Consider the following 19,761-nt stretch of genomic DNA (forward strand, 5'->3'; position numbering starts at 1 on the left):
TTAAATAATACCTCTTTCTGGGAAATATTTCCTAGAATGACTCTAACGTAATCTCGCTACTCCAAGTAGCGAGATTTACTTTTGACTGAAGGGCTCGTGTCGACACGTGGAAAATCTCGCTACTTAGAGTAGCGGGATTTTCTTCGAATACTTAATGCTAGGCCACCTGCCGTTTGACACGTGGCAAATCTCGCTACTTGGAGTAGCGAGATTTGCTTCGAATTTGAATGCCCATCCACCCGGCTATCGATGGGTGGCAAATCTCGCTATTCCAAGTAGCGAGATTTGCTTCAGACTAACCTCGATCGTTCTTCCACCTTCCTTGCGCGAACAGAGCAGTTTCTTTGCAGAGGAGGAGCGCAAGTTACCTTTGAAGGACTCCGGAGCGTAGGTGACTGTTGCGGGCTTCAAACCGTTGAGGGCTATATAAACTCAAGAGGGGGTGAGTTACATTTTCAATGTTTGGTTCATAAATTTTTAAATTAATTTTATTTGATCCAAAGCCTATGATAATCGGAGAGTCTAAGTTTAGAGTGCTGAAAGATTCGTGGATAAGCGCTTTTCTTAAGGTTAGTATTTCTTTTTTTGTATTTGAATTTGATTTTTTGCCGAGAATATGTAATTTTTTCCATTCAAACTGTTATTTAATATTTTTTTTTTTTTTGGGATTGTTTTTCCCATTGTACAATGCATTGAATTTCTTGTTTTTCATCTTTCCTATTGGCAAAATTTAATTGTTTTTCTTGGTTTGCAATGTATTGATTCTCGTATCATAAATTAAAAAAAATTCTACTTAAGCTTTTGTCTTTAAAAAAAAAAAAAGGTACCCATGATTCCCCAATTTATGATTTACATTAATGTTTTTTGTTAGCGTTTTATAGTGTGTTCATCTTTATTGATGGGATAGCTAAGTAGATTTTTTCCAATCACTAAACTTTTGATCATGGAGAAATAATAATTTTACAGAATATATTTTTCTATTAGTTAAAATTTTTTCTAAAATGTGGTACATTTTCATTTCTGATGCTAAATTCAATAATCCTAAGATTCAATTCAATATTTTTTACAGAATATATTTTTCTATTAGTTAAGATAGAGAATTATAACATTATATTTCCATCCTAATTTGTTTTTTTTTTATGTATTATGAGCACTTGTCAACCTAAGCAATGAAAAATTAAGCACTTCCTTTTTTTAAGAAAAAAATGTTTAGCACTTTTCCATAAGTGGTTCTAGACTATAGTTACCAGAAAGTGTGAGTGAACCATGTACTAGAACAAACGTTATAAAACATGGTACATTTTCATTTTGGGATGCTAAATTCAACAATCCTAAGTTTTGTTTAATATTTTTGCACATAACTTATCGAGTTAAAATGAAGAATTATAACATTATAATTTAAACCTAATTTGTTATTCATGTATTTCACAAAAGAAAATCTATTATATTTTCAAACACTTCAACATCCTCCCCAAATTTATGCATTTTTCACCAATATATCGATATAAATGTACCCCTAGTGTTCACATTTTAAAGCACTTGCCATAACACGATCCCATTCCCATTTCATGAATCGAAATGTTATGCGTCTTAGGTAACATTTTTCCAAAAGATCCCTTCAACTCCTTTGAGGATGGATGTTCGGATCAGCAATGAATCCCTAAAAGGCTACTGAACAAAATTGAACTTCAAATTAAGTGGCAACCCAACCCACAATGAGGCAAAATATGAGGTACTCATCATAGAGCTAGAAATATCAAAGAAAGAATGGGAAACTTTTCTTTTAATATTCTCTATATTTTTACTTTTTATCCTATGTATCAAGCAACTTGGATATTTGATTTGGATTTGTATATATTTAAATAAAATATATTTAAAAATTTTATTCAATTTCTTTCAAAACCATACCAGACCAGACCCAATCCCAAGCTTTAAGTTCCTAGATACTATTTTATATATTCTTGTAAAAAAATTGACAAACAAGTTTTCCTCATCGTAATTTTTTTTTTCAAATCAACAGAAATATTATTTTACATAAATAAACAACTCTTTAAAATTTCTAATAAAAAATCTTGAAAAAAAAAAAAGAAGCAAGCTAGAGTTTTTATTAGTTTATAAAATTGAAAAATGAAAAATAAAAATAGTTTTCCCTTCTTGCATTGGATGTTGCAATGGACTTGTTTGAGTTGCTCCTTATCATTGCATCTTCACTCTTATGTTGTACGTAGAAATGTTATTGATAGTCATAGTGTGTTTGATAGTGGGGGTAATTAAGCAATCATATAAAGTTTTCTCTTTTCTCATTCTGCATAGGAATAGTATGCCGCGCTCCAAGTCATTCCTTTACACACAGATCGTAAAAATTTTCGTAGCATCTGCGTCATTGATTGTTCTAATTTTTTCTAGGCCATTTATCCCAGCCGCTGTAACTCTCACTTTTCCATTTATGCAAGAATCCTAAGTATATGTCATATGGGGAAAATCAATACACATTTTGGAAAAATCCTAAGTATATGTCATATGGCGAAAAGCAACAATTAATCTTTCTTTCGTAAAATTCCTTAAGAGCACCATTTCATAGTTCTTTGGATTCTAAGTTGAAGTACCATTTTGGAAAAATCTTAAGTATATGTCATATGGGGAAAATCAATACACATTAATGTTTCAATAGTTTATTCATTAGACTTTTCAATTAATCTATTTGCTTTCTTGGTGAAAATTGAAGTTAGCTCCAAACTCTAGAGTTTGTTTATTCATAGACTTTTAATTCATCTATTTATTTTCTTGGTGGGAAAGTTAGCTCCAAACTCTAAGTTCATTGATTCATTAGAATTTGTATACATCTATTTGGTTTATAGTTATTTCGTTAAGCTATAAGTAACACATACCACTTATACATACAATTTTGTCTTGCGTAGGTTTTTTTTATTTCCCGATCGCCGATCTAAATGGCAGGATGTTCAAGCAGTGCTCCGGTGACGGTATTATTATATCTAGGGGGAACATCATAACCAGATTAGATGGTGTTAGGTATAGTAGTCTTCCAGTTCGACCTATTCGAATTGGCCGTAGGTGTAAATTAAATAAATTATATACGAAGATATATAAATATTTGCATATTGATCTAGATCAATATGTATTGCTGGTGACCGCAAGATACCCTATGCGAGGGTTAAATAATACAACCTTCTACGAGGTTGTTCCCATATCAGATGATTATGGGCTATGCATTGTATTGGACGCACACTGTGTTGGTGAGACATATTTAACGGTGCAATTGTATATCGAGACCATTCCTCAAATGGGTATAATCGCGGTTAGGCAGCCAAACGCGCCCGCGGAGCAATTGGATGAAGTCGGTGAAAACACCGAACAAACACATCACCTCGATGTTGGTGTGGAGGTTCGTGCTATGTCTACCGTTGATTTTAACGAATATCTAGGATCGTCATTCTAGCCATTGGCGTACGAAGCACCTGTTCCTGATACGTTTCCATAGGGAGGTTGCGAAAACATCTTGAGTGTGGGACCAGCATCGTTGTTCGCCATTGCGAACGACGCATTGGATGAGGGCATGAACATTACGAATGATGTTCATCTTGAAGACAAACACATGCACGAGCAGGAAATGGATGAAGGGTTAAATGATGTCCCCAATGATGTGAACTTACCCCACCATGACACGTACGACACAACATTTGACGCCCAATTCATGGGCGAGCTTTCGATGTACGGTCATATTGACCTAGATGCTGCAGATTTAACTGTAGTCGATGAGCTTCCTATACGCGTGACTCGTTGGGAAGAATCCTCTGAGTTGAGTAAGGGGATGCTCTTCAGATCGAAGGATCAGTTGATCGTCGCAGTGCGAATATATCACGCTCGCACCTACCATGACTTCCACGTCGTGCGATCTACCCCTGAGTTGTGGGTTGCTAGGTGTAAGGACCATGATTGCGCGTGGAGATTGCGTGCCATGTATCGGATGATACATCGTTTATTCGAAATCACCCAATATAGTGGTCCGCACACATGTCTGAATGAACTTCTATCGCAGGACCATAACCAAATCACGTCATCCCTCATTGCTGGGGAGATAGTGAATATGATCAGGGGAGATGCATCGATGTCGATCGCTACATTGAAGGAGTTCATAGATCGTCGATTCGGGTATTCAATCTCTTATAAGAAGGTTTGGTTGGGCAAATAGAAGGCAATACCCCAAGTATTCGGTGATTGGGAGAAATCCTATGAAACGTTACCGAAGTGGATGGAAGCGATGCGCGCGTACAATCCTAGGACTATAGTCAGGTGTAGGTTGACTCCTATTCCAGGTAGCGAGAACAGCGCAACCTTTGTATCTGTATTTTGGTCATTTGTAGCATCTATTCAGGATTTTCATCACTGCCCTCCCGTTATATGTGTGGACGAAATACACTTGTATGGTAAGTACAAGGGAAAACTTCTTATTGCGATGTGCCCGGATGCAAATAGGCAAATATTTCCCCTTGCATTTGCTATTGTGCAATAGGAAAGCCTTGACACATGGAATTGGTTTCTGTGTTGTCTACGTTCCATTACCGATAGGGACGACATTTGCCTCATATTAGATCGGCATCCAGGAATTATCACTGCGGTGCAACGCAATCCTGATTGGCAACCACCACATGTGCACCACTGATTCTACCTTCGACATGTGGTGAGCAACTTTAATACAAAAGTGCGGAGTGTCAATCTGAAGCGAACGACTGAGCGAGCGGGAAGGGAGCATTAGGTGAGAAAATTTGACAAGTGGATGGAGAGAATATTCAATGAGGGTGGAGAGCCAGCCAAGTCGTTCTTCAATTAGATCCTTCCTCATATGTGGACTCAGTGCCACGACGGTGGAAAGAGGTATGGGAACATGACCACTAACCTAGTCGGATGTTTCAATGCCGTCCTAAAAGGTGCTCGTCGCCTTCCCATAACGGCCCTCGTGCAACTAACATTTTATCGCGTTGCACATTATTTTAATAACCGACAGGAGGCTGCTCGTAACGCAATATCTGGAGGAAATACGTTGACTTCGGATATATTGCTAGCGATGGAAAGAAGGAAGCTGAAGGCGACCGGACATCGAGTCACAACGTTCAACCAGCCTAGGGGTACTTTTAGCATCACGACCGCGCAGCTGGGACCCCATAAAGGAAACAATGTCCAAACTTTGAGTATCTAGAGGCGCGAATGCTCCTGCGAGAAGTGGCAATCTTTACACTATCCCTGCTCTCACCTTCTCGCAGCCTGTGCCGAGACACGGCTAAATGCAAGCCAGTATGTTGAGCCATATTGGAGCAATATCGAGCACTATGCAACATATGCAGTGAAATTTCATCCGATTATGCATGAGGCATATTGGCCAGCTTCCTCGTTGCTAAATTTGCAAGCAAATCCTGCATATGCTCGACATAAAGGTCGGTCTAGGAGCTTACATATACATAACGAGATGGATGCCCACGAAGGTAGGAAAAATTTCACTTGTATCATTTGTCATCAAGAAGAACATAACAGCACGAGATGTCTTAGAAGGACACAACCTGGGGATGTAGTTGGACCTTTGCACTGACCTATTACTTATAGGTTGAATAACGTGTCCTACACATTTGATTGCCATAAGAGGGGCGAAAGAATGAGTATAGGTGCTGCCATACTAATTCTATCACTTTGTTTCACACACGTTCCATATGCAATATATGAAGAAATTTGCCTATTCGTAGTCCTCGAGTCATGACAAGTTTTCAACTACCATACTACTTCCTCTTTCTAAACAAGGCGATTATAAATAAGTCAGCCGCATCCATTTACGCGAAGATTCATGAACTTGGGCTTGGGTAAGGAGAGCCTTATTCCTAGATTCCAAATCTAAGATCCCTAGGCCGCCTTCCTTTTTGGTGAACACATCTCCTTCCATGCTCAATTTTCCTTTGAGCAATTGAGTCACTGTGTTCATTAATGGGGAATGATGCATCTTGAGAAAAAAAGCAGGTGGGATATTTTCAGTTGTACACATTTAGGATAAAACTTGAGATTTCCGTTCAGTTCGACTGTACAAAGCAACCGTGATAGATACTCAATTCTGATGATTTTTATGTTTATGCTTTAAATATGCTGTCTTGTTTGCAGGATCGTTCCAGGGCCATCCGATCCTAGTGTACTGACTATGGGTGATTGTCACCGGTCCAGTCGAGCGTGGACCGATTCGCATGTTGACGTGTTATATTGCCGAGGGGGCAGTCAGAGCGTACACAAGAGGATAGGCGCAAACCCCCGCATTGTTGATTGGATACGGGACGCGGGCTTTTATGGGATATATCAGATTGGCCATATCCAGTTGGATTGGCATCTAGTGGCCGCGTTGGTGGAGCGATGGATGCCAGAGACACACACGTTCCACTTGCCGCACAGGGAGGCGACTATCACCCTACAAGATGTCGCGGTGTTGTTTGGGCTGCCGATTGATGGGTTGCTCGTCATTGGTCGTACTGCTGGACCAGTATAGGAGGGAGGTGCCAATCAGGGGGGAGCACTTTGCTGCATGTCCGAGAGATTGTTAGGAGTGGTGCCTCTAGATGGTGAGCTTGTTGGTGCCCGCATTCGCATGCGGTTTCTCGAGGGCGAGTTGTTTCGCCAGCTCCTGGCAGCTGCTGATGATCACATAGTAGCGTGTCACGCACGTGCCCATATGCTGCGATTGATATGTGGGATGCTGTTCTGCTACCTCTCGGGGAGTTACGCACACTTGATATTCCTTCCACTCCTCGTGGAGCGAGTAGAGATACGCCATTATAGTTGGGGCTCCGCGATGTTAGCGTGGCTGTACCAGGAGATGTGTCGCGCTTCTGATGTTTCCCACTCACAGATCGGAGGAGCACTCCACTTATAGTAGGTTTGGGTATGGGAGAGATTCACGTTGTTAGCTTCTACGCACTGCGGTCTCTGGCATCTTATTCAGAGGGACGAGGACGGACGCCCAATTGACCCAGTTCCACTTGCGTGGAGGTTAGTAACTCCACTTACAATCCTTTCCTTGTATAAGTGGTACGAATATTGAGTCGTACTACGTACTAGTCGTTACACCTTGTTAACTTATGTTTTATTTTGTACAGGTGGAGGGATCAGTTGTTGGCGCCTAATGTTGCGCAACACACGCTGCCCTGGTACAGATTTGAGATGGACATGCACCGGGAGCACAAGGTAGTCTCGGTTATGTGTATTGACAATATTTTGCATTCTTTGCAGATATCCCTACCCACCTCTTACATTTACCATATGTTTACACGCAGTTCGTATGGGCGCCATACACGGATGACATTGTAGCCGATCTACCGACTGACTATGCAGTTGGGTTGGACCTCTGGGTTGGCCGAGTGCCACTCATATGTTTTCATATTGTCGAGTGGCATCTCCTAGACCGAGTGATGCGCCAGTTTGGCTTTCGACAGGGCATCCCAGACCGCTTCTGTACTTCGGGGGTCGATGTACATGCCAAGGACCTGCACGAGATTGATGGTCGCGGTTGGGGGAACACGGATTGGGCTACCGAGCACGTTATGTACGTGAGTATGTGGGGACATAGGCGGGAGTACATCGTAGAGGGAGTGCGGGCGGACTGCCCGATGGGTCCGGAAGATCCGTATTACACGTGGTACAGGTCGATCACACATCGCTTCGTAGATAGGACCGCGGCAGTCTACATGAGCCTCGTACGCATACTCAAATGCATACCTAATTTGTTACTGTTTACATTAATAGTTCAATGTCGTAACCACTATTTTCGTATGCTGCAGGCTGATGTATTACACTAGGTCGACATACTATCATCAGACCCCGCTGTGATCGATTTAGCAAGAGTTGGTTTGGACATTGTCTACGAGGATGAACGACAGATCCCTACTCCACGCCGGCCCCTGGCACCATAAGGTGGTCGAGCAGCTCCAATACGAGGTGGTCGAGCAACTACCTCCAGCTGTCCATCGAGTCCGGCCTTCTCACCGCCCATTGTACATGAGGATTATGTATTCGGGCCGTCCGCACCGTATGCTCCATCGACAGCCGCTAATATTGCAAGACCCTCCAGTAGACCGATAGATTATCGATCTGACTCTGCCGCGACCCCGTTGATGTCGTACCTACTAGACGACCCTCTTGATGCGGAGGAGGTGGACGCACCCGAGTTGCCACCTCGGACTCGTCCAGAGACTACATATGACATAACTCCCAGTCCGCTTCACCTAGAAATAGATTATCCAGTATCTATGGGCGGAGACGACAGACATGCAGCCCATCGACGTGACCGGACGCCAGACGCGGACGAGCAGCCAGGTGAGGGCAGACATAGACAGCACCCACCCCGACACCGGAGACGACCTCCCTGCGGCACCGAGTAGGCGATATATGTATTTGTTCATTACTTTATTCTTTCATTTGTACATTAGATATATGATTACAACTTCATTTGTACATAATGTATTTGTTCATTACTTCATTTGTACATAATGTATTTATTCATTACTTCATTTGTACATAATGTATTTATTCATTACTTCATTTGTACATCATGTATTTGTTTAGAATATATCATTTGTACATAATGTATTTGTTTAGAATATATCATTTGTACATAATGTATTTCTTTGCATAGGTGCGTGGATAAATATGCTCAATTTGTAAACAGGACACTGCCAAAATTAGTATACTGTTTTGATAGGTTGAATGTATACGAATCTCGTAAATGTAACGTTGTAAACATACTGGTATCAATTGTATTTGAAGAATATTTTCTTTGATAGGTACGTGGATGGATATGCTCAATTTGTAAACAGGACTTTGCCGAATTAGTATAGTGTTTTGATAGGTTGAATGTATACGAATATCGTGAATGTAACATTGTGAACAAACTGGTTACAATAAATTTGAAGAATGTTTTCTTTGCACAGGTGCGTGGATGGATATGCTCAATTTGTAAACAGGACTTTGCCGAAATTAGTATACATTTTTTATAGGTTGAATGTATACAAATCTCGTAAATGTAACGTTGTGAACATACTAGTATCAATTGTATTTGAAGAATGTTTTCTTTGCATAGGTGCATGGATGGATATGCTCAATTTGTAAACAGGACTCTGCCGAAATTAGTATAGTGTTTTGATAGGTTGAATGTACATGAATATCGTGAATGTAACATTGTGAAATATAATTTAGTCTCTCTATTTATGCTTTTTAGGTTTTATTTCTACTTTTTATTTTCACAGTTTTGAAAGTAACACCAAACGGGCCCTGAGGAAAAAGAAAAGAATTCAATTAGGTGCAATTCAACTTGAATAGGGTGGAAATGTATACTCAGTAAAAGAGGTGTATGATATGATGATTTATCTTTAAAACTACCCAAAAAAAAAAAATTCTAAAAAGTGCATACCGAGCCATTTGTATTTCTACAACATTTGGTTTGTGGCATCATTGTGTCCTTCCACTTTGTGATGCTTGAGAATTGTGTTGCTCAAGATACAAAATTTTCATGAATATAAGAATTTTAATGTTTTGATCACAAACATATTGCTAATAGATTCTTTGGCATGGAGCATTAATCTTTTCTTGATAATAAGATTGATATGGAAAGGAGGGTATTTCTTATTTTTTGAAATATAATTTAAGATTTTTTGTAACTTCGTAATTTTTGTTAATTATTACCAAGTTGCGAATCTAGATATGAATGAATAGCTTCAATGAAAAATCTTTATTCTCGAGAATGGAATTCGAACAAAACGAGGGCAAACATTGGAATATTTTGGAATCATTGAATTCACAAACCAAATGCCAAGCAAAGGCACAATTGAACCAATCATAAAATCAGAAATCTAAAGACAATCCAAAATGTAGAAAGTTAAACTTGAGCAGGAAGGAAATAATAACCTGTGATCTGTAAAGGAGGAAGTTCTATCAACTCCTATCGATAATGGAGGAATATATGATGTAGAAATCAAAGTTAAAAAACATAAAATGTAGTACAGTGTTCTCCCAACTCTATATGCTAGAACATGTTAATAGCATAGAAGAAGAAAATAATTTAAAAATCTCTAAATTTTGTAGGATTCATTTGGTGAAAGGGTTTTAACAGCCGGAAATGTAAAGACAATCCAAGGGGGGAAGAGAAACAAGCCTTCAATTTCCCATCTCAAATTTTTAATTTCAAATTTCAAATTCGAATGCAGTCATCATCTGAAGATAGGTGTGCAAGCCTAGCCTTCTTCTTCTTGGTCTTGTCCGAAATCAGAATCATTAGAGGCCTAATCACTCTCAGAATCACTGAGAACATACTTGGCCTGTGTGCGGTTAGCTCTCTGTGGCCTAGCCCTTGCAGGCACAACATTCATTTCTTTGGTAATGTCGTTTGAAGGAGAAGCAGAATCAAAATCCATCTTCTCTCCGCCACTCGCTGCCTTCTCTTCATTACCACCTATCTTGCCCAACACTAAACTACTCTTCTTGTTAAATGGGGATGCTCTCATCTTTCTCACCTTCTTCTCTAGTGAAATCCTTGGATTCTCTACAGGCTTCAAAATGTTAGTTAGCAGCTTCTGGCCTACTAGCTGAGGCTGCTGCTTATTATCTTGTCCTCTCTTCTTTGATGCTGCTGGCGTTGCCGACTTGGCGTTTGTTGCTGCTTGTTTTCTTCTACCCCCATTCTTTCCCACTTTTGGGGCAGCACCTGCCACCTCCACCTTAACATCTTCATCGTTGAAATCATCGTTCTCATCTTCCCCATCAGATATCTCTGTTACAGTTAATGACTTTTCTATGCTGCAGCCCTTGATACTTTCTTCCTCGCTGGCACTTAGGGAATTTCATGGTAATTCCCAACATCGAGAACAATAAGTTTTGAAATGAGCAGAAGACTCGATAAGTATAATTCAAGTAGTCATTGGAGGAGTAATGAAGAAAATGTTAAGATTTAAAGGTGATGGTCAAAATTCAAAATAAATGTCACAGATCACACGATTTCAATCCTAGGCAACTTATAAATTTAGTAATTATAAGCTATTAGGAATTAATCGAACAAGTTATTTTCACCAAAACATACCATAGTAATTCTTTGGCATGGAGCATTAATCTTTTCTTGAAATAGGCCTTAAAAGCAGGCCTTAAAATGGAGTTTCTAACCTCATGAGAAGGAATAAACTAGATGTCATAGGCATTATAGAAACTTAGATGTCTATTGAAAACCTAAATGAAATGATGAGAAAAAGATCCAGGAGCTGGAAGTAGATCAACAACTTTGATCTCCATAAGGCAGGGAGAATTCTTGTGATGTGGAACCCTTAGAAAGTTATTATTCAGATGATTGACATGAACCCCCAAGTTATCCACTGTTGCATTGAATGTTTAGTAACTTCTAACAAATTCAATGTTAGCTTTGTGTATGGCTTCAATACAATCATGGCCAGATGAGCTTTGTGGCATAGCATCTATCAACTTAGTAAGCTCCCCTCCCCTTGGCTTCTACTGGGGGATTTCAATTGTGTCCTTTCAGTTGCTGAGAAGGAGAATGGTCGGCCTGTCTCTGATTATGATACTAGAGATATGGGTGATTGCTTCTTCAACTCTGGTCTATCTGATCTGAGATCATCAGGGTGTTTTCTTACTTGGACAAATGGTACGGTTTGGAGCAAATTGGACAGGGTGATTGCTAATCAGAGATGGATTCTGGAGGGTCTGAGGGCTAAGGTTGAATTCCTTTTCCCTGGGATTCTCTCTGATCACTCGGTGTGCCTCATTTCCCTGTTTGAAGAGGGGTCTCTGGGAAGGCAATCTTTAAAATTTTTCAACATGTGGACTCTAAACCATAATTTTCTGGACATTATCAAATAAGGTTGGGATGCGCAAGTCTAGGGCTTTGAGCAATTCAAATTGGTGAGGAGACTTCAGGGTCTGAAAAAACCTCTAAAGGCTCTTAATGCATCCCATTTCTCCCACATTTCGGCTAGAGCAGAGAAGGCTGGCAATGATGTGATCGAGCTACAACAGAAACTGCACGACAATCCCTTGGATGGTGACCTGCAACTACTTCTGAATGAAAAAAAAATCAGAAGCTGTTAGACTTGCATCGGTAAGAATGTTCGTCACTCAGATTGCCAAATTTAGATACTTAAAGGAAAGTGACAAAGGCACTGCTTTCTTCCATGGCCTGATGAGAAGTCGAAGGAATATGAATTACATCTCAGTAGTTACAAAATTAAATGGGGACCAGACCAGTTCCCAAGCTTAAGTAGCTGAGGAGTTCTTGAATTTTTACAACCAGCTGCTAGGAAATGAGAGGGATTGTGGAATGATAGATGGGAAAGGAGAGGGACTGTGAAATGATAGGTGGTCTGGGGGTGCCAGATCTGAAAGCTTGGAATCTTTCCTTGCTCACAAAAACCCTCTAGAATATCCATTCTAAAAAAGACTCTCTCTGGTCCAAATGGGTCAATCAAATCTACCTGAAAGGTTCAAGTCTTTGGGAGGCCAGGATAAAAAATGATGACTCCCCACTATACAAAAAGCTCATTGGAATTAAGAAACATATTATGTCAAGATGTGCCAACCACCTGGATGCAGTGCTTCAACTTTTTGAGGAATGGGACCTCGACCATTCTAGCTCTTCCATTTGCTATAACTTCTGGAGAACTAAAGGAACTACGATTCCTTGGTCCATGGTGGTTTGGAAGAGTGGAAGTACCCCTATACATGCTTTCACTCTTTGGCTGGGAATTATAAGGAAACTACCTACTTATGATAGGCTTATTGGTTTTGAAGGAGACCTGTATTGTTCCTTTTGGTTGGTAAGAGAGTTGGCCTGACCTCTAATGTTTATCTCATATGGAATGCCAGAAATAGGAAAAAGGTTTGAAGGAAAATCCATATCCCCAATGGAGCTGATTGTGACCATTCAGAAACATATATACACAGTGGTATATGACAGATTTGGGCTACACACAGATGGTGGAGTTTAACCTCATTTTGGATCTTATTGTATGAGTTTTGGATTGTAGTAATAGGTCAAAAGGCCCCTAGATTGCTCTGGCTCTCTTAAGATCCTGAGTGTTGACTTATTGCTTGTAATTTTGATGGGGCTCATTTCCCCCCTATATCTGGGTATGCCCAGTGTTCCATGTAAATACTCATTTTGATTAATACATTTACTCTTCGATCAAAAAAACAGTATGATAAATTGATGGATCATCAACTCTCTTTGTGCTAGAGATAGTGGCAATAAATGGAACATATTAATATTTAAATATTTCTTACTCAATAATAAAATATATAAAGATTTTCCTATTTAATTAAATATAATTAATGTATATTTATAGTGTATGTCTGTTATATTACATTTTTAACTAAATTACAAACTGTAAATTATAAGTGAAAATTTTAATTAATAATTGATTTTTCACTCAAATAATTCAGAAAACAATTTAATTAATAATGAAAATCTGGTGGACAGAAAATCTCACTACTCCAAGTAGCGAGATTTAACTAAATTATATAAGTGAAAATTTAAATTAATAATTAATTATTTACTAAAATAATTCAGAAAACAAAATTAGGCGTTCAACACAGAAAATCTCGCTACTCGGAGTAGCGAGATTTAAACGCCAGATCGATTTTCGGCGAGATGCGTGGCAGCCAAATCTCACTACTCCAAGTAGCGAGACTACGTCAGAGTCATATTATCTTTTTTTTTTAAATATATTAAATAATACCTCATTCGGGGAAATATGAGAAAAAACTCGCGAGAAAGGGTATGGGAGAAGGGGACTGCTGTTACTTCCCGCTATGCTCATCGTGACATTCCAATCTAATAAGAAAAAGAAAAAAAGTGCGAACGAGGACGCGAACAGGCGCGAGTTTCAATTTTAAATAAGAACCAAACAGACCTCGGTCGGTCACGAGAAGACAGTCCAATAAAATTTGGGCCATGACCAGAAATTTAAAATATTATTAACAATAAATTATTACTTGTGATAAGATCATTTTCATATTTTTTATTTCAATTATTATTTTTCAAATGAAAATGGCGCAGAGGCATGGCTAGAAAAATGCAGCGGCGGAGATGGAGGAAAGCAGTGTTCAAGCGCAGTGAATGCGAGTGATTTAGGACAGCAGTGGGTTCAGTGTAGAAGTGGGAAGTGGTAATGTGGAAGCTGAAGATCGGAGGGGAAGGAGGGAGTGGGAATGATCCATGGCTTCGAACTGTCAACAATCACGTCGGACGACAGATCTGGGAGTTCGATCCGCGCTCGGGAACTATAGAAGAGCTGGCGCAGATCGAGAAGGCTCGCGAGGATTTCTCCCTTCATCGCTTCGACAAGAAGCACAGCGCGGATTTGCTCATGCGGTATCAGGTGAGTTCTCTTGACTCTTCACTCTTGACTCTTCTTTTCTTTCCATGTTACTATCTTTCCTAGACAAAAAAAATTGTTTCTTTCCGGGGATTTTCTCGTTGAACCAAATGGGTTTTTTTATGGACTTTTAATGTTGCCTCCGTGTTTGCCTTGGGTCATGAATGTCGGTAATGGTTCTCCTCTTTGTTCTGTTTGAGTGGAAAAACTAGGTCCTCCCAGTGTCATCTGGTCAGCCCTCTCCATTGAATGAATCACTCCAAATAATGAGTCTTACCAGATTATAAGTGGAACCTAAAGAAGAAAGTAATTTGGTATATTTATTACACAATGATACATGGCTATGCATTGCTTTTTATACATCTTCATATGGATATATACACGGTAAATGTAGCATGATTGCAGCCGAGGTTCAAAGAGAGAATTGAGGCTTGATTGGAGGAGTGATTGACGGCTTGACCGGAGGAGCAATGGTAGGTGTTGATCACGAACAAAGTGGAAGTCGATGGTGATGTGTTTCATACGAGAATGGAAGACTGGATTGGCACATACATAAGTAGCACTCATGTTGTCATTGTAACTGACCGGAGTAGGGGATACAGGTACACGCAGCTCTTGAAGGAGATTCATTAGCCAATTTACTTCTGCTGCAATAGAGGCAATTGCTCGGTATTCGGCCTTTGTGGAGGAGCGAGCGATAGTCATTTGCTTTTTAGAACTCCAAGAGATGGGATTGGTACCAAGAAAAAGAATATAAGTAGAGGTTGAAGTCCGGTCATTAGGATCACCATCCCAATTAGCATCGGCAAATGCATGAAGTTTCCGAGGTGAGTTTTTGCGAAGCATGATGCCATAGTCAAGAATTCCAACCAGATAGTGGAGTAAGCATTTAATTGTCGACCAATGAAGGGTGGAAGGAGAGTGCATGAATTGAGACAACTTGTTAATGGCAAAGGACACGTGCTGGAGAGGTATTGCAACGACCCAAGAGTTTGACGATACAAGGTAGCATCAGTTGATGGAGAACCATCCGACAATGTGAGAGCTTCAATAGTTGCAAGAGGCGTAGAAACATGCTTGGCATCGTCCATGTTGGCTCGATGTAGGAGATCTTGGAAATATTTCCTTTGAGACAGAAACAAACCATTAGAGGTAAAGTGAGCTTCAACCCCAAGAAAATATGAGCAATTACCAAGATCCTTAAGAGAGAATCATTTGGAGAGAAAAGTGATGAAGGCAGTCACATAAGTAGCAAAGGATCCAGTGACGATGATGTCATCTACATAAACTAATAGATAAAGAACCGTGTTGGAAGTGTGGAGCATAAACAATGAGGTATCCGATTGAGAGTTAGTGAAGCCTTTCGAGATAAGAAAATTGCTAAGTTCATGGTACCATGCGCGAGGGGCTTGTTGAAGCCCATATACGGCCTTGCGTAAGCAACATACATGATTAGGAAGATCGGAGTTGGTGAAGCCAGGGGGCTGGCCCATGAAAACTACCTCAGATAAAGAGCCCTGCAAGAACACATTATTCACATCTAGTTGGTGAAGAGACCAACCGTTAGTCATAGCAAGAGTAAGTAATAACCGAACAGTAGCAAGTTTGACAACTGGGCTGTAGGTTTTAAAAAAATCTATCCTTGGTCATTGATGAAAACCTTTGGCCACTAAGCGAGCTTTATAACGACCTATGGACCTATCAGGATTCCTTTTAATCCTATAGACCCACCTACACCCAATAACATTTTGTGTAGGAGTATGTGGAACAAGAGACCATGTGTGATTGGAGAGTAGGGCATTGTATTCCTTGCTTATGGCTTGTCGCCATAAGAGGTGTTGCTGGGCCTGTTTGAAGGTGCCAAGGTGGAAGGTTCAATAGTGGAGGCAGTGGTGGTGGTGTGAAGGTAAAAAATGCGCTTTGGCTTTGTAATGTTATTACGTAGCTGGTATTATAAGGGTGAGGTTCTGCTGGAATTGTGGATGGAGAGGATATCGGAGATGAGATACTTACCTGGGAAGGATTGGATGCATCCGATGGTGGAGGCGTGGAGGAGGATCTCGAGAATGGAATGGCCTGGTGTAGAGATTCAGTCCTGCAAGAAGAAGACTCACTGTGCAAAGTAGAAGTAAGAGGAGATATAGACTCAACTTGAAGGGTAGAGGTAACCGGCGGGCAACTAGAAGTGAGCAGGAGAAGATGCAGGAATGGACACTTGAGTTGAATTAGATAGCCAATCGGTGGAGGAAGGTAAGATGAAAGGTGATGTAGTAAGAGATTTGTTATTTTGAAGGGGAAATGTGTGTTCCACAAATACGACATGTCTAGAGATGTGAAGTTTATTAGTGGTGGGATCAAGGCACATATAGGCATGATGTGAAATTGAGTAGCCAACGAATATACAAGGATGGGACCGTGGTTGGAGTTTGTGAGAGTTGTAGGGTCGTAACCATGGATAACAGAGATAGACAAATGTTTTTAAGGATAAATAATTAGGTGACTGCTTAAAGAGATGAGAAAAGGGAGATTGATGACTTGTTACCGAATAAGGCATTTGGTTGATGAGGTAAACGACGTCTTGAAATGCTAAGGACCAGTATTTGAGTGGGACAGACGCATGATGTAACAAGGCTAGTGTAGTTTCAACAACATGGCGATGTTTACACTCAGCTGTGCCAACATGTTCTGGGGTATGAGGAGGAAATTTGAGATGTTGAATACCAACCCAAGAGAGAAAATGTCCAAGACTAGTGGCTTCGCCACTTCCATCTGTATAAACAGTTTTAATTGTTGTAGAAAAATAAATTTCAACAAGAGATTTGAACCGTTCAAATACGGAAGTAACATCTAATTTCTTTTTGATAGGATAAAGCCAAGTATATTTGGTAAAGTAATCTACAGAAATAACGTAATAGTGAAAGTTATCAAAGGAAGAAAGAGGAGCAGGTCCCCAAACATCCATAAATAGAGTTTCCAAAGGTCTAGAACAAATTAAGGACAAAACACCAAAAGGGAGTTTGTGGCTTTTATTACATTAACATGCATTACAAGAATGAGACAAGGAACTGGACTTAGAGAAAGGTAGTTTATTAGATGCAATGATTTGATGAAGAATTTTGGAGGACGGATGACCAAGATGATTGTGCCAGAGACTGACTGTTAGGAGGGAAGGTCTGGACAAGGTTGTTGTGAGAGCTGATTGTTTTGGTGAAGAGGATGTTCTGCTAATTGAAGTCGGCCACTCATAGACATTTCCTTTATTCCGGCCTTGCACCAAGGATGCCCCCGTGGTTAGATCCTGTGCAAGAAAAAAATCAGGAAAGAATTCAATAGAGGTGTTATTGTGAGAGCAAAATTAAGAGACAGAAAGAAGATTTTTCTTAATGTTGGGTACACACAAAACATTGTTGAGTTTGAAAGTGGAATCACAGGAATTAAGAGTGGTAAATCCAATATAAGTAATAGGAGTAGTATTACCATTTCCAACCATGACATCATCATTGCCACCATACTAGTGAATAGATAGGTTATGCAAATATGATGTGATGTGATGAGATGCCCCAGAGTCAACTATCCAACCCGCTTGATTACTCGGAGTTTCGTGAGCTGTGAAATTGGCTTGCGGCCAGTTGATGGGTAAGGAACGTGATCTGCATACTTTGGCAACATGACCAAGCTTGTCACACAATTGATAGACGACTCGAGGTTGATTCCCATTGAAATTAGGCCGTCAATTCTGATTTGAGTAGTTGATGAGAGTCTTTGATTTTGGAAACTGTCGGAAAAATTTTGGTTGCCATGATTTCTATAGGAATTCTGTTGGAGCTGATTGTTGTTGTTCCCTGGGCAGCCATTATAATTTCATACGAATCGTGACTGTTTTTGAAAGGTATTGAAGTTACCGTTTCTGCCTTTCTTGTTGTGTTGCTTTTGTGAATATTGGGCAGTGATGTGAGAGTGTGTCGAGTGTAATTGCTTGATACTTGTTTCATAGTCCATAAGTTTTTCCACTAATTCTTCAAAGGAGATTGATGATTCTCGTGCACGTAAGGCAGCTTTGAGTTCTTTGTAATCATCGGTAAGACCATTGAGCGTATGTACCACTATTTCTCCATCACTCATATTGTGCCCAATCATAGCAAGATCATCAATAATAGTTTTAACAGTTTGCATAAATTCGAAAATGCTCTTTCCTGCTTGAGTAACCTTGGTGATGGAGTTAATTAGACTAACCATCCGAGTATTGGACTTATTGGCATAGGTGGTTTTGAGTTTGCGCTAGGCTTACTTAGCATTTTTACATCGAGAGGCAATCAGTCCTACTAGTCCAGTGACAACTATTTGGATAGCAAGAGGCAGTAGTCGATCTTGACGTATCCAAGTTTTGTACTTTGGATCATCGACTAGTGGGCATGGATGTGTTCCATCTACAAATCCCATGAGATCAAACCCAAGAAGAAGATTTGTTTTCTGTGAGTTCCACATTGAATAGTTTCCTCCACTGGAAAATTTGTGAGGAATAAGTGTGGATGTATTGATGGAGACAACATGAGTATTACTACCTATAGATATAACCGTGGCTTGACTTGATTTAGTCATGATTAAAAAGGGTAAAACGAGATACAGGAAGATAATTTAGCTAGTTGAGTGTTGGAGTTAGAGAAAGAGAAGTTTATTTTCAGGATACATGAGAGTGGAATTTATTAAGAGAAAAAAAAAATTCTGAATGGCAGAGAATGGGACAAATGGATGGGAATCTGTTGAAAGTGGAAGAGAAAACGGGGAAAAGATGTGTTGAGGGCTTGGGGTGTGCTGACGGGAATTAGATGTACATCACGGATCTTTTTGGATTGCAACTGGTGACCAGAGGGCCAATGCTGTCACCGGGAATAAGCGTGACAGCACGAGGAGCGCACTGTCGCCGGGTCAGGGTGGGTCTCCGGACGTCTTGCAGGGTGTCCGACTGGCAGAGGAATTGAAGCTTGGGGAATCACTGTGGCAGGGTCTGAGAAGTGGAATGAAGATCAGTAGAGGCTGATGGTGGGTCTCTTGGCGTCCATGACGGCTGCGGATGTCTTGCAGGGTGTCCGGCTGGCAGAGGAATTGAAGCCTGGGGATTATTTGAGAAAAGCAGAGGAAGATGATCTGGGTTTCGAGGAAGGGGAGGTCTCCGACTATGGCGGGGATTTGGCCAGAAAAAAAAAAAAAAATCGTGAGGGTGGTGATGCAACTGGTGTTTGGAGCGGAGACGAGAGAGAGAGGCTTAGGCAGCTTTGCGTTTGGCAATCTTTGATTGTTGATTTCAAGAATCAATAAGCTCTGATACCATAAAGAAGAAAGTAATGTG

The 19,761-nt window shown here is 40.2% G+C and overlaps 2 protein-coding genes across 2 annotated transcripts in view; both read left to right on the plus strand.

The window, feature by feature from the left end:
* Positions 1–3,574: 3,574 nt before the first annotated feature.
* LOC131158578 (serine/threonine-protein phosphatase 7 long form homolog) lies at positions 3,575–6,535 on the plus strand. The gene is made up of 2 exons (XM_058113447.1): positions 3,575–3,729; positions 6,160–6,535. Exons 1-2 carry the CDS (start codon positions 3,575–3,577, stop codon positions 6,533–6,535), a joined length of 531 nt encoding a protein of 176 aa, XP_057969430.1.
* Positions 6,536–13,835: 7,300 nt separating this feature from the next.
* Positions 13,836–19,761, plus strand: part of LOC131158256 (cycloartenol synthase-like) — a 102,456-nt gene continuing 96,530 nt past the window's right edge. The window contains exon 1 of the mRNA XM_058112995.1: positions 13,836–14,417. Within this exon, the coding sequence (XP_057968978.1) occupies positions 14,208–14,417 (210 nt within the window). The 5' untranslated portion in view covers positions 13,836–14,207. The remainder of the gene's footprint in view (positions 14,418–19,761) is intronic.

Source organism: Malania oleifera, chromosome 6 (assembly GCF_029873635.1).
Source record: "Malania oleifera isolate guangnan ecotype guangnan chromosome 6, ASM2987363v1, whole genome shotgun sequence".
Taxonomy (NCBI): domain Eukaryota; kingdom Viridiplantae; phylum Streptophyta; class Magnoliopsida; order Santalales; family Ximeniaceae; genus Malania; species Malania oleifera.

Coding starts and splice junctions, on each gene's coding strand:
- LOC131158578 (XM_058113447.1), top strand. CDS start 3,575: ATGAACATTACGAATGATGTTCATCTTGAAGACAAACACATGCACGAG. Junction 3,730..6,159: donor TTCATGGGCGAGCTTTCGAT/GTACGGTCATAT, acceptor TCTTGTTTGCAG/GATCGTTCCAGGGCCATCCG.